This window comes from Lepidochelys kempii, chromosome 4 (assembly GCF_965140265.1).
Source record: "Lepidochelys kempii isolate rLepKem1 chromosome 4, rLepKem1.hap2, whole genome shotgun sequence".
Classification (NCBI taxonomy): domain Eukaryota; kingdom Metazoa; phylum Chordata; order Testudines; family Cheloniidae; genus Lepidochelys; species Lepidochelys kempii.
This window is the reverse complement of record NC_133259.1, coordinates 116,621,718-116,635,542: the sequence shown is the minus strand read 5'-3', so window position 1 is coordinate 116,635,542 and position 13,825 is coordinate 116,621,718. Positions and strand designations below refer to the sequence as shown.

Sequence of the window (13,825 nt, the reverse complement as noted above, 5' to 3'; positions counted from 1 at the left end):
TTTATGTAAGCTTGAAAACCAATCTCTCTCTCTCTCTCACCAATAGAAGTTGGTCCAATAAAAGATATTACCTCACTCACCTTGTTTCTCTAATACTCCATAAGTGTAAAACCATCACCTTGTTGACCACTTAGTACATTACAAAAGCAACAGTAATTACCTTCCTTCATTGTGCGCACACACACACACACACACAAGGCATCCGATGAAGTGAGCTGTAGCTCACGAAAGCTTATGCTCAAATAAATTTGTTAGTCTCTAAGGTGCCCCAAGTACTCCTTTTCTTTTTATAAGTTCTTCTGTGTCTGAAGCTATCCAGGCCCACAGAGATGTTGAAACAGGAATTCTCTTATATACAGAATGCCTAGCAATCTTTCCACTCTTCTATTTAATTTTATGATGGGGGAGATTTTTCAAAAGCACCAAGGAGATTTCTGAGCACAAGTCCCATTGTGCTCCTAAATCTTTTAAGACACTTTTGAAAGTCTCTCTCCCTGAATTTTTCTGCAAAATGTTTTTAACATTCAAATACAAAAATATTTAGAGACAAAATGCTACAACCCCCAGGGTAATATATTCAGACAAAAAAAGCAAAAGATTATATAGAGTCTGATTCTTCTCCCCATGGTCATATTAAAATGCCATGTTATCCACATTATGCCAGTGATATGTGTATCAGCGTAAAAGGGTCCATCACAAATTGGCATTGAATTTTTCCAAAAGAGAAGCTATTGAAAGCTGCAACAAAATGAAATGAGTTTTCCAAACTTCCTCTCTTGACAGTAGGTTTCAGAGTAACAGCCGTGTTAGTCTGTATTCGCAAAAAGAAAAGGAGTACTTGTGGCACCTTAGAGACTAACTAATTTATTTGAGCATGAGCTTTCGTGAGCTACACCTCACTTCATCGGATGCATACCGTGGAAACTGCAGGAGAGTGAGTTTGTGTGGGGGGGGGTGGAGGGTGAGAAAACCTGGATTTGTGCTGGAAATGGCCCAACTTGATGATCACTTTAGCTAAGCTATTACCAGCAGGACAGTGGGGTGGGAGGAGGTATTGTTTCATGTTCTCTGTAAGTCTGCTGCAGTTTCCACGGTATGCATCCGATGAAGTGAGCTGTAGCTCACGAAAGCTCATGCTCAAATAAATTGGTTAGTCTCTAAGGTGCCACAAGTACTCCTTTTCTCTTGACAGTAGTAATGATGAGTTTTAGAGTATTGAGAAGGATTGAATATACATTTGGAAGGGGGAATGTTCTTTTCAGATGAGGTGTGCAGAGCAAATTTAGCGTTAATCTAACAGAAGGCAGAGAGATCCAGGCCCTAGAGTCTCTAGAGTGGGTATAAAAAAACGGATGTATTCATTCTTGAATGCTGTCCTCAATTGCTACCTTAGGGCCAATACGGTGCCCACTGAAGTTGATGGAAAGATTCTCACTGAATTCAGTGGGTATTGGCCCATGCAGTTCTGACATTTTATAGATTGGCTATAGCATAGTCAAGTCCAATATGTGCTTCCACATAAAAAAGGTAAACCAAGGCTTTTGTTTGCTTATGAAATGTAGGAAAATGTTCTTTAGACAAATTGTTTTTGTAAAAGAGTGCTCAGTTTAATCAAAATATTAAGGAGTCAATGAAAGTTTATCTTTAGTGAAAGAAAAGAGATTAAGTTCCTATGAAATTGAACTGATTTAGGCTTCAAGAAAAAAAATTAGACCAGATTTATGGGGATAGCTTGGATTTACATGGACAGGGCAAGTTGAGATTGAATAACTTGAGCACTGAACTCAAAGGGTGACCAGATGTCCTGATTTTATAGAGACAGTCTCAATATTCGGGGCTTTGTCTTATATAGGCACCTATTACCCGCCACCCCCCTCCTGATTTTTCACACTTGCTATCTGGTCACCCTAGTTATCAACCAGATCCTGTCTTTGGATATTTGCATGAAATCCTCATCGATTTAGTGGCAAATCTGAAGGCAAATTTTGGCCCTTGGTTTGCAGATGAAGATGAATCCATCTTCATTTTTCTTATCAAGAGTAGGGGACTGTTACAGGGTATACTCACCCTTTAAGGCCAAAGGAGGAAGTCACCGGGGCCAGGCTGCCCTTTTCCACAAGGCCTGGGGCAGACAGAGGTTGAAGGAGCAACAGAGATGGATGCTCAGAGAGAGGGGCTAGCGTGTGTCCCTAGTAGCATCAGTGGCACTTCCCAAAGGCATCGTCCCTGGAGAGAACAGAGGAAGGCAAAAGGCTTCCTGGGTGCTGAGGAGTGGCTGCTGCTGCTTTTCTGGAAGTGCATTGTGCACTCCCCAGCACAGCTTTCTGAACCACCGGCCTGTGCAGAAAGGAGGTGAGGCTGTTCCTCTCACATTGTCCCCTTTTGGGGTCCACACTGCTGGCTGTGCTTTGACTGTCCAGGTGCTTGCACTAAGGGCTCCTATGAATAGTAATGATGTGGGAATTGGGCTGCCCTGGCAAGGACGCCCAAGTGTACGTGAGGACTCCCTTCACTGTCCTCACTCCATCCCTTCAGGCACATGAATAAGAGGAAGCAGAATCTGGCCTTATGGGTCTCTTGCCAAACAAACTGTAAGCATAAGTGTGCAAGTAATTTGTTGTTTGGAACAATCTCTGTTGCTTTCAATGGCAGGTGTATGCATTTCCTTATGTGTTGCAGAGGAACCTGATGAGTTCAAAATAGATCTCCTACCGTCTCTGAGCCTAGCACTTCTGAGGGGCACAGAGAAAGAAAAGTATGAACATAAATTGAATTGTGCCTTGTCTGTGGTAACAATATTTTTCAGTCCACAGTGTTCTTGATTTCACACTGATACAGATCATTGTTTGCAGCATTTCCCTCCCAACGATATTTCTCTTCTACAGTATTTATAATATTTGTCTTGTGCTAAATGCCAGCTGGATTATGCAGGGTTAGTGTTTTTAAAATGTGCTTATAGACTAGACTGAGATGTGGAAATCTGTTCTCACTCCCTCTAAGTCATTGACCTATTTTCATGAGGAAAAAATGGTAAATGAATAAAATGTTAATGCTGTAATATTAACTAAAAATGATGAGTTCTCCACTCAAGGGATCAGTTTTATAACATAAATTAATTGAATGTATCCAAGTTAATTTTAAAATGCCTTGCAAAAGATACAGCTGAGCAGCTATTTTAGGTGATTTAGGCACAGAACAATGTTGGAATGATGCTGAAGGTCTGATTAGCGTCAACAAAATCCAGGCCATTCAAGTCTCATCCATCCTGAAAACTTGATAAACAGTGCCAGCTAACAGGGATATCTTCCTCCTGTGGTTGGGGGTTTGGCATTTAGATTAGAATACCAGTCCACGTTGTTCTTAAGTAATGCAAGACAAATGGTGAATCTAGCTCTACTCAAGACATGCAGATGTCTGTACTATTTCTCATCTGGGATACTGGTCATATGATACTCATTACCAGCCATCAGTTCAAAGTTAGAAAACCTAAAATCCAAACCAGGCATGTAATAATAAGGATCACTGTTTTTTGTTGGATAGTGTTCAAAGGCATATTAATGTTTTGGCAGAAGGCAAAGAAAGAGATGGTGTGAAATCTTAGCCCCTTTGAAATCGATATGAGTTTTGCTATTGACTTCAGTGGGGCTAGGATTTCACCCTTGGTCTATGCCCCAGAGAGTTTACAATCTAAATGTTAGATGTGACATAATGAATGAGAGTGATGAACAGTAGTGTGAGGAGAGGGAAGGAGGATGAGGGTTATAGCAGTAGAATTATATGGGTTACTCATTTAGGTCTCAGTGTTGATCTCCTTACTCCATAAGCAGTGCCAGTACAGTTAAAGGGGCACACACATAGTAAGGTGCTATTCAGTGTAAAAATATCAGTCTGCATGCACCTAAGGGCCACCATATACTTTCAGTGTGAATGACAAAACAAGGAAAAAACAAACACCCCAAAGTCGCCAAGATACAATATGGCGTATGTCCTTACCTCAATGTGCTGCCTTTGCTGTGCCTCCTGAAAGGGCAACAAGTTGTCTCTTTAAAAATGTAAGGCTGCAGTACATATAGAAACCTACTCAGTTGAATGGATACATACACCACAGAGTAAATTAGAGATAGAGAAGCCTTAACTCTACATCGCCTTGCTTTTGATGAATTAAAGTAAGATCACTCATTTTATTTTAAATATTTTTTCTGTTTGATTTCTCTTTCCAAATCAGGTCAAGGGAAGCACCCATTCTACTACTGAACCTTAAACTGCTCTGCTATGCTTCCTTAGCTGTCATTCTTTTAGGATGCTTACAGGAGTTACCAGGACAATAGAATAATCAAACAGACTCTTCATAGTCATTATAAAGAAATAGGAGCAGTGTGAATGCATCTGTTGCGAGTCACTGACACTTGATGATTGCAAGGTTTGTGATTTGCATCTTTTATTTATCCTTTCAGTCTGTTGCATTATGAATAAGCTAACCCCTCGATCCTCAATGCAATGTGATAATCTGCATATAATCCTGAATGCATAGTAAAATATTTGGGATTAGCTTCTCTGATCTACTCTGCTCCCTTTGCGCTGCCTGAGTGGGGAAAAAAAGAGGGGTGGAGACTGCCTGTAACTCTTCTGCTGGAATACCCCTGGTGTGGAGGAGTCCCCCAGCTGGTACAGAATTACCATGGACAGCTCCTACACTTCCCTCCTTGCAGCCTCCAGTGCATGGGGCACATAAGGTCTGGAGAGGGGTAAGAAAGAGGGGAGTGGCCATAGTGTGATAGTCCCTCAGGGACTATTGCCAGATGGTGCAAGTCAGAGTAGGCTCAAACTGGGACTGGGGCCCTAAGTGAGTCTGTGGCAGCCCTCCCTCTCTGCTGAGCCCAGTAGAAGCGGAGCACTGGAGAGCCTGGCCTATCATTTAAAAAATTACTAGTCCACATTCGTCTCTGAATAATCCTAGTGGGGTTCGCTGTAGAAAAGCAAAAGAGGGGTATTTGGCCCATTCTGTGCACTGTCAAATATTGGGTGTGGCAGGGGAAATCTGGTTCCAAACACTTCAAAATATAAAGTAAATGCCTGGAAAACCTTGCTTTTCAGAAAACCTGAAGCTTTTCTGAAACCACAAAGGTGCCTTTTAAAATCATATCTTTAATGTCAAGTTTCTGCTGAAAGCCAACCTTCCTGTTGTGACATAAACTCCCTTAAAGGGGTTTTGTCAGCAGGAAAAGTGATCATAAAACCATTAACTGTAATGCTACAGCCTCTCTAGGCAGTACTATAATAAATTGCATATTTAAGCTTAATTTAATCAACCCCTGAATTTTACCTGACCCAAAATATTGGAGTGTTATTTTACCAATAGCTCTCCTTCCTGCTTACCTACAGGTCAAAAGAGTTTGAATTCTTTTCATTTTGTTCCCAGTCCTTCATCCACCACTTCTCTCTTTATCTGACCTCTATTACCCTGTCTTTAAGGAATTGTGCAACTCCAGATGGTTGATTTTCTGTGGCTGAAGGATGCTTATTGAAAAGCAAAGGGATTTAAATAAGACAGTAACCGAGTAAGTTAAAAATAAAAAAGTAAAAAATAATCATCTATCTTTGTAATAGTCCTTGGGAGTATAAATGCAGTTTCAGCCTTCCACAAGCTTTAGGACTGAATTGGACTGGCCCTTTTAAAGACTCCCCACAACCTTGCAGCTAGGCTTGTCCTCTCTGATACCAAGGGTTTGCAGGTGACCAAAAAATAAGTCTTTAAAGAGTCTGATTAGACCAGAGATTCTCCAGTACTGGCCGGTTCCTTTTTACTATACTAATTGCACAGTAGCTTTTTTGAGTGGTGCACACCCAGGCTCGTGTGTCAGTGGTCGTAGGTGAATAGTACAAAAAGGACATATTGAGGATCAATTCTCTAGCGCAGTGGTTCTCAACCTGTGGTCGGACTATGTCTAAGATTTCCAAAGGGGTCCACACCTCTGCTTGAAATTTTTTAGGGGTCTGCAAATGAGTAAAGGTTGAAAACACTGCCTGAGCTGGTCATATGGACCAAAGAAGGATTGGTTGGGGGTTGGTCCTGATTTGAGCAGGGGGTTGGACTAGATGACCTCTTGAGGTCCCTTCCAACCCTGATATTCTATGATTATGAGGTCTTTTTAAAAATTGTTTAATCGATATCTTCCAAGCTGGAGGCTCTGTTTGAGGGGAGAGACATTTGACAGAGAGAAACATCAGTCCAAGCAGAAAAAGTAGGTGAATTTGTGATATTGGTTATGAGTGAAAATAGAAGCCTCCTTTATGAGGAACAGGATATACCATCAAAGAAGACAATTGCAGTGATGATATAATGAGTGAAATCTTGGCCCTGCTGAAGTCAACTGCAGAACTCTCATTAACTTTAATGGTGCCAGGATTTCATTCAATTTGTTGCCTGGCTGAACAAGTAATTAGTTATGCTCAGTTATATATTATTAGTAGCAGTATTACAGTGGCACCAAGGGTCCACAAACAGGGCCCAGTGTGAGCACATAACAGAGATGGTCCCTGCCCCAAAAAGCTTACAATCTAAGTATAAGACAAGGGACAACATTTGGGTACAATAGATAGGCGGAGCACAAGGAAATGGTGACAACACTGATCAGCTTGATACGCAGTGGTTCCAACACACCAGCTGCCTAACCACGTACGAAGTCCCCTTTTCATTATAACCCAGTATAGTTACAGTGCCCCGATGAGTGTAGCTTGTGGTGGATTTTGATGGGCACATTAGACCAAGTGGACTCTAAAGAGAGTTGTATTGTCAAAATATTCTGCTAGTATGGGCCAGCATTTTATTGTATTATATTGTAAGGCTTTTTATACTTATGTACTGTTCTTACTAACTGCTGGCCAGAGTGCCCAGACTTAAACCAATAGCTGAGTCTTCTATCCAGTGGCTAAATTTGTTGTGTGTATTCTGGATGTTACTGCATCCAAGACTTGAACCAGGATCCAATACACCAAGTTGCACCATGAGGGTCCAAAACCTATCGTATCTGAAGTACTTTTTAAGTTGACTGTCACCATTGTATCTGAGCACTGCATCTAGCTAATCAGGTGAGAACTGTATTCAGTTTGTCTCAGCTACGAGTTCTTTCAAGGGTACATCTATAATGCAATAAAAAACCCTTGGCCCGAGTCTGCACCTGGGTCAATTGACTTGGGCTTGCAGGGTTCAGGCTACATGGCTAAAAATTGCAGTGTAGACTTTAGGGGTTGGACTCCAGCCTTGGTTCTGAGACCTACTGCCCTCATTGGGTTTCAGAGCCTAGGCTCAAATGTCTACACTGCAATTTTTAGCCCCTCAGCCTGAGCCCTGTGAGCCTAAGCTGGCCGTGGCCGTGCTGCAGGTCTTTTACTAAAGTGTAGATGTAACCAAGATGTCTAGTAAGCAGAGGTCACTTGTTGTTATAATTGTTTTTATCACTGAGTCTTTCTCTTATTCAGTCTTGCCAAAGACCTTACTTCTTTCTCAAGCTTGATTGACTTGTTTGAAGTGCTTTGTGTAAGAGATACAAACAAATCAAACTGCAGGTATTCAAAATATTTCCATCTTTGTTCCTGGGGAAATACTAAAAAATAAATAGATGGATGAAAATTGCCTGTAGAATGCAGTAAAATACTATTTTTTAATCATGATTTACTTTTTTACTTTTCAATCCATTTTTCATTTAATTGATTAAATGTAAAAAAAAAAAAAAAAAAGTCTTTCAAACAGTGCCATAAATCAATATGTCACAAATCATTGTACAGGAGGGCTCCCCCCTGTAGTTATAATAAATCAATAGCTTTTTCTTTTGAGGACAGATTAAAGCAGTTAGCCCTATATCAGCATAAAAGACTATCAGTGAGTGCACTTCTTTATGCCACCAATATTGCATCTTAAATTATTTTCTAATGGTTATTGGCTATGATCAGCTGTATATTGCCATGTAAACATGACATGCTTCTTAAGCAAAAAAATTGTTACACTTAGAGATTCAAATCTATAAACACAGGCCCTGATCTTGCAACCAGGACCATAGTTTCTACTGATTTAAAAGGGAGTTGGGTGTGTTTGTTTAGGGGCTTTTTTCAGAGACTATGCAAAGGAGGTTTTGTTTGTCAAAAAAAACAGTAGATAAAATCAGCTGTGGCATAGTAGATGTAGGCAAGGGGTGTTACCTAATGGTTAGCACACAGGACTGGGAGTCAGGAGATGTGTTAGGGTTATATTTGTGGCTCTACAACTGACTCACTCTCTCACCTTAAGCAAGTTACTTGCTGTACCTCTGTATCCACATTTTTGAAATGGGAATGCTAATATTTACCCACTTTGTGAAGAGGCCTAATTAACATATGTTTGTAAAGCTCTTTGAGATCATCTCATGAAAGGTGCTTTATAAATACAAACTATTATTATTACCTGCGAGACTCAGGTTTTCAAAGACTTCTCTGGGTTCTTGGGCTCCACACAGACAGGAGCTGAGTCTGTTACTAGGTTAAAACTCCCAAGGTATACTTACACTATGAAAAGACCTATGATTGACTATTTTATTCTGGTGAAATCGGATTTCCTCAGCTCCATCTCAACCGGTGTTGGTTGGGCTGCTGGTGAAGATGGGGTCAGAAAGTGCTCAGCACCCATTGCTGGGGGAATGTTAGAAAACTTGTTCACTTAGTGGTTCAACCCATTGTGTGAGTGATCACTGCCAGATTTTAGCTATCTCCTTTATTTCTAGAGTTCAGATTTTGAAACTACTTATTGGGTTAGGTCCCAGCCCATGCTAAGCCCTCTTTGTACCATTTCCACAAAAATTCCCCCCCCCTTAGCCTGCAGTAAACCCGTGTACTGCGGGCAGGAGGCTCATGTAGAAGAGTGCAGAATGATTGGGAATCTTAATACGTTCTCCCATGTGAACAAAAGCATTTTCTTATAACCTAGGAAAGTGGCAGCACCACTGGACAAAGCAACTAACATTAAATGTACTTTTCTGGAAATATTTGTAATTTGTTCCTGAAAAGTATCCTGCAATGATTGATGATGACATGGTTGAGGGTAGTTTGAACACGAAATTTCATGTTCAGATTGTTTGGGTAAATTGAAATTGGTGGGAGTGTGGTAGGCCTAGGTGTAGGGTTTTCTTCACTGGCATTTTATTTTAAACTACTTGACATTTGGCTCAGTCTGATGCGTCCCAAAAGCAAAAATTTTGCTCTCCAGCAGTGTTTATATGAGCCTAAGTGAACAGTATCCAGAGAGTCGATGAGCTTTGCTGCGGACAGGGAAATTGCTCCAACTCACCCTTCAGTTTGGTGGGGGAATTTTCCCAAGGGTTTCAGAGAGCGAATAAATTGTCTCTCTACTTAGTTGCGTACTGTCATCCATCACCGTAGTAGCTAAGCACTTTTTCATGTAAAATCAGTAGCAAAGCCCCCAAGTCAACTTTGTGGAAGTTCTGGTTCTCCGGAGTAGTGTGGCCTACTGGATAAAGCACTGGACTGGGAGTCAGGAGATGTGCATTCTGTTCCTGGCTCTGCCACTGGCCTACTGTGTGACTTTGGGCAAATCACTTCACCCCTGTGCCTGTGAAATGAGAATACTGGACATTGATTTGAGATGTACTGGCAAAAAGAACTAAGCATTATTATTCTTTTCAGAGTCAAAACTTTGCTTCAGGTAGAGGTTTTTTATTTTGTTAATTTAATTTTATAATTTCCTCTGTTTGTTGGTTGGTGGGGGCTTAAGGCTAGAAGTGTCAAAGTGCCGATGTGTCGAAAGAATAGTAAATATGGCAGGCGACCAGGTTGGCTTAACAGTGAAATCCTTGCTGATCTTAAATACAAAAAAGAAGCTTACAAGAAGTGGAAGATTGGACGAATGACCAGGGATGAGTGTAAAAATATTGCTCGGGCATGCAGGAGTGATATCAGGAGGGCCAAATCACACCTGGAGTTGCAGCTAGCAAGAGATGTTAAAAGTAACAAGAAGGGTTTCTTCAGGTATGTTAGCAACAAGAAGAAAGTCAGGGAAGTGTGGGCCCCTTACTGAATGAGGGAGGCAACCTAGTGACAGAGGATGTGGAAAAAGCTAATGTACTCAATGCTTTTTTTGCCTCTGTCTTCACGAACAAGGTCAGCTCCCAGACTACTGCACTGGGCAGCACAGCATGGGGAGGAGGTGACCAGCCCTCTGTGGAGAAAGAAGTGGTTGGGGACTATTTAGAAAAGCTGGACGTGCACAAGTCCATGGGGCCGGATGCGTTGCATCTGAGAGTGCTAAAGGAGTTGGTGGATGTGATTGCATAGCCATTGGCCATTATCTTTGAAAACTCAAGGCGATTGGGGGAAGTCCCAGATGACTGGAAAAAGGCTAATGTAGTGCCCATCTTTAAAAAAGGGAAAAAGGAGGATCCTGGGAACTACAGGCCAGTCAGCCTCACCTCAGTCCCTGGAAAAATCATGGAGCAGGTCCTCAAGGAATCAATTCTGAAGCACTTAAAGGAGAGGAAAGTGATCAGGAACAGTCAGCATGGATTCACCAAGGGCAAGTCAAGCCTGACTAATCTAATTGCCTTCTATGACGAGATAACTGGTTCTGTGGATGAAGGGAAAGAAGTGGACATGTTGTTCCTTGACTTTAGCAAAGATTTTGACACTGTCTCCCACAGTATTCTTGCCAGCAAGTTAAAGTAGTATGGGCTGGATGAATGCACTACAAGGTGGATAGAAAGTTGGCTAGATTGTCGGGCTCAACGGGTAGTGATCAATGGCTCCATGTCTAGTTGGCAGCCGGTATCAAGCAAGTGCCCCAGGGATCAGTCCTGGGGCTGGTTTTGTTCAATATCTTTATTAATGATCTGGATGATGGGTTGGATTGCACCCTCAGCAAGTTGGCAGATGACATGGAACTGGGGGAAGAGGTAGATACGCTGGAGGGTAGGGATAGGGTCCAGAGTGACCTAGACAAATTGGAGGATTGGGCCAAAAGAAATCTGATGAGGTTCAACAAGGACAAGTGCAGAGTCCTGCACTTAGGACGGAAGAATCCAATGCACCGCTACAGACTAGGGACCGAATGGCTCGGCAGCAGTTCTGCAGAAAAAGACCGAGGGGTTACAGTGGACAAGAAGCTGGATATGAGTCAACAGTGTGCCCTTGTTGCGAAGAAGGCCAATGGCATTTTGGGATGTATAAGTAGGGGTATTGCCAGCAGATCGAGGGACGTGATAGACATTGGTGAGGCCTCATCTGGAGTACTGTGTCTAGTTTTGGGCCCCACACTACAAGAAGGATGTGGAAATTTGGAAAGAGTCCAGCGGAGGGCAACAAAAATGATTAGGGGACTGGAACACATGACTTATGAGGAGAGGCTGAGGGAACTGGGATTGTTTAGTGCGGAAAAGAAGAATGAGGGGGGATTTGATAGCTGCTTTCAACTACCTGGAAGGGGGTTCCAAAGAGGATGGCTCTAGACTGTTCTCAGTGGTAGCAGATGAGAGAACAAGGAGTAATGGTCTCAAGTTGCAGTGGGGGAGATTTAGGTTGGATATTAGGAAAAACTTTTTCACTAGGAGGGTGGTGAAACACTGGAATGCGTTACCTAGGGAGGTGGTGGAATCTCCTTCCTTAGAAGTTTTTAAGGTCAGGCTTGACAAAGCCCTGGCTGGGATGATTTAATTGGGGATTGGTCCTGCTTTGAGCAGGGGGTTGGACTAGATGACCTCTTGAGGTTCCTTCCATCCCTGATATTCTATGAAGTGGACATCAATGATTGTGACTGTAATTCTTATAGTGATAAGGCAGGCTTTTTTCAAAAAGGAAGGTTTGGCTTGTAGCATTTTCTGAAGACAGTCCATCAGCACATTGCTGATTTGGGGTCAGATCCAGTATTGTCTGAGGTGCCCTCTTCCATTAATTTAAGGGCTCTCAATCTGGGAGTCATGTTCAACCTGTCCTTCCCTTATTGCTAAAGGAGAGGGCAGTCCTTGCTAGATCCTGGTGTCATGAATGGGGCTCCTGGAAGGGTCCCAATAAGGAAAAAGTTAAGAATGACTAAGAAAATGTATTAAACAGGATCTGATCGGCATGGTGGATAACCAGATGATAGTAGGATAGTTTTGTATTGTGGTAGCACATTTAGATGCTAAAGATCTTGACACTTTTGGCAAACAGAAATGGTGTCCTGGCCAACATTCTCTCACTTATTATTATTTTTTATTATTAGCATCTAATGTCAAAAGCTGGGTATATGCTACAATTATATAAGTGCATATTGTTTTTTCTGATTATCTACACAGTTACTCTGCTCTTAGCATTCAGTTCCTTACTTTGAGATTATACCAAATTCTGTTTCATATTGGAAGGTTGGGTTCTTTTAGTCTGTGTATACGGTTCATAAAATATCTCTACCCAGTATAAGTGGGTTGTTGAACTTGTATCAGAGCTCTGATACAAGTTCTTTTGCAAACTGTGTATGTACACCTTTTAGTAATTCCCTTGAGAAACTAAAGGTTGCCTTCTGTTGCCACTACACTGGTTATAATTGCTTCCCGATTGTGTTCTATTGAAGACCACGGCAAAACTTCTAACTTTAGTGGGAGTAGGATCAGACCCTAAACTTGCTATATCCTATGGTATAAACATCTGTTATCACTAAGGGCCTGATCCTGCACTCCTAACAGGGTTAAAACTTCCATCAGATTCCCGCAGAGCAGGATTAAGCCACAGCCTAGCTTTATTCCGATTTGAACATCTGCATAAAAATCTGATTTGAAGACTAATTTGGCCCACCAGATTCCTTCATTTCATATTAGATTACCTCGTATGACATGAGGTTAAAAATAGAGGAAAACAACACCAGCTGCATTTTTGGATACCCACTGTGCAAACTGGTAGTAGCATGTCATCCACAAAGAAGTGTGAGCTAGTGTCACTTTTGAGTCCCAGTGTAACAGAGAGGAGATAATTAGTAAAAGGGAAATTGAAAGGCTGAAAATAGCACTATTTCATACTAGCTAATTTAAAAAATATGCAGTTGCTAGAATGGAATCTGAAGGGAAAAAATCTCTCAGGGTATCCTATTGTCATTGTGTACGTTCAGTCAGATATACCATAAAAAGATGTGTGGGGTTTAAATGTTTTATATTTGTTTTTTAAAAATTAAAAGGGTACAATAAATAATAAAATATAACTGTACGGCCTGTATCTTTCAGCCTTTATTGAAGTGAGTAGTACTACTGAAGTCAAGAGTTATTCACATGAGTAAGGGTTGTTTTTAATCCCATATTTTTGGTTTAACAATACAGTTAGAGAAATAAATAGTAGCAGAAGGAGAGAAATTGGGAGATACAGATTAGACCACGGAGAAAAGATGGAGTGGTGCATATGTACAAATAGGTTGCAAATAAGGGTAGATTAACACATGAGCCTGGACTTTTTTCCCCTCTTTATCCACACACAAAACAGCCAGCAATTTCATGATGAAACTCTAATGAGAATTAGAAAAGGACTTCTGCATTTGTTAGCACAAAGGAAAATAGACCTCCTTCAGAGTTTCTGTATTTCAAAGCACTTGCGTGTATTAAAATGCCATGCAGGCTACAAGGAATCCTTCTCAAAAGATGAAACATTGTCATTTGAAAAGAAAATAGGTACTTGTGACTTTTCACCACCTGGGTATTAATGCAGCCAATTACCGTGTCCTGCCTTTTAAATATTATTACATTAGGGCAAGAAAGGAGCCGATATTGTATTTTACATGACCTTTCTGGTGCTATATATACACACATAGATTTGTGTTATTTGTCTCTTT

The 13,825-nt window shown here is 41.3% G+C and overlaps 1 protein-coding gene across 6 annotated transcripts in view; it reads left to right on the top strand.

Annotated features, from left to right (window-relative positions):
• Positions 1-13,825, top strand: part of PPP2R2C (protein phosphatase 2 regulatory subunit Bgamma) — a 286,843-nt gene that overhangs the window by 110,161 nt on the left and 162,857 nt on the right. The window contains exon 1 of one of the 6 annotated variants that reach the window (XM_073342565.1): positions 4,368-4,420. The exons of the other annotated variants lie outside the window; for them this stretch is intronic. Coding sequence (XP_073198666.1) covers positions 4,410-4,420 — 11 coding nt within the window. The 5' untranslated portion in view covers positions 4,368-4,409. Of the gene's footprint in view, positions 1-4,367; positions 4,421-13,825 lie in introns of those variants that run through there. 6 annotated transcript variants of the gene reach the window in all.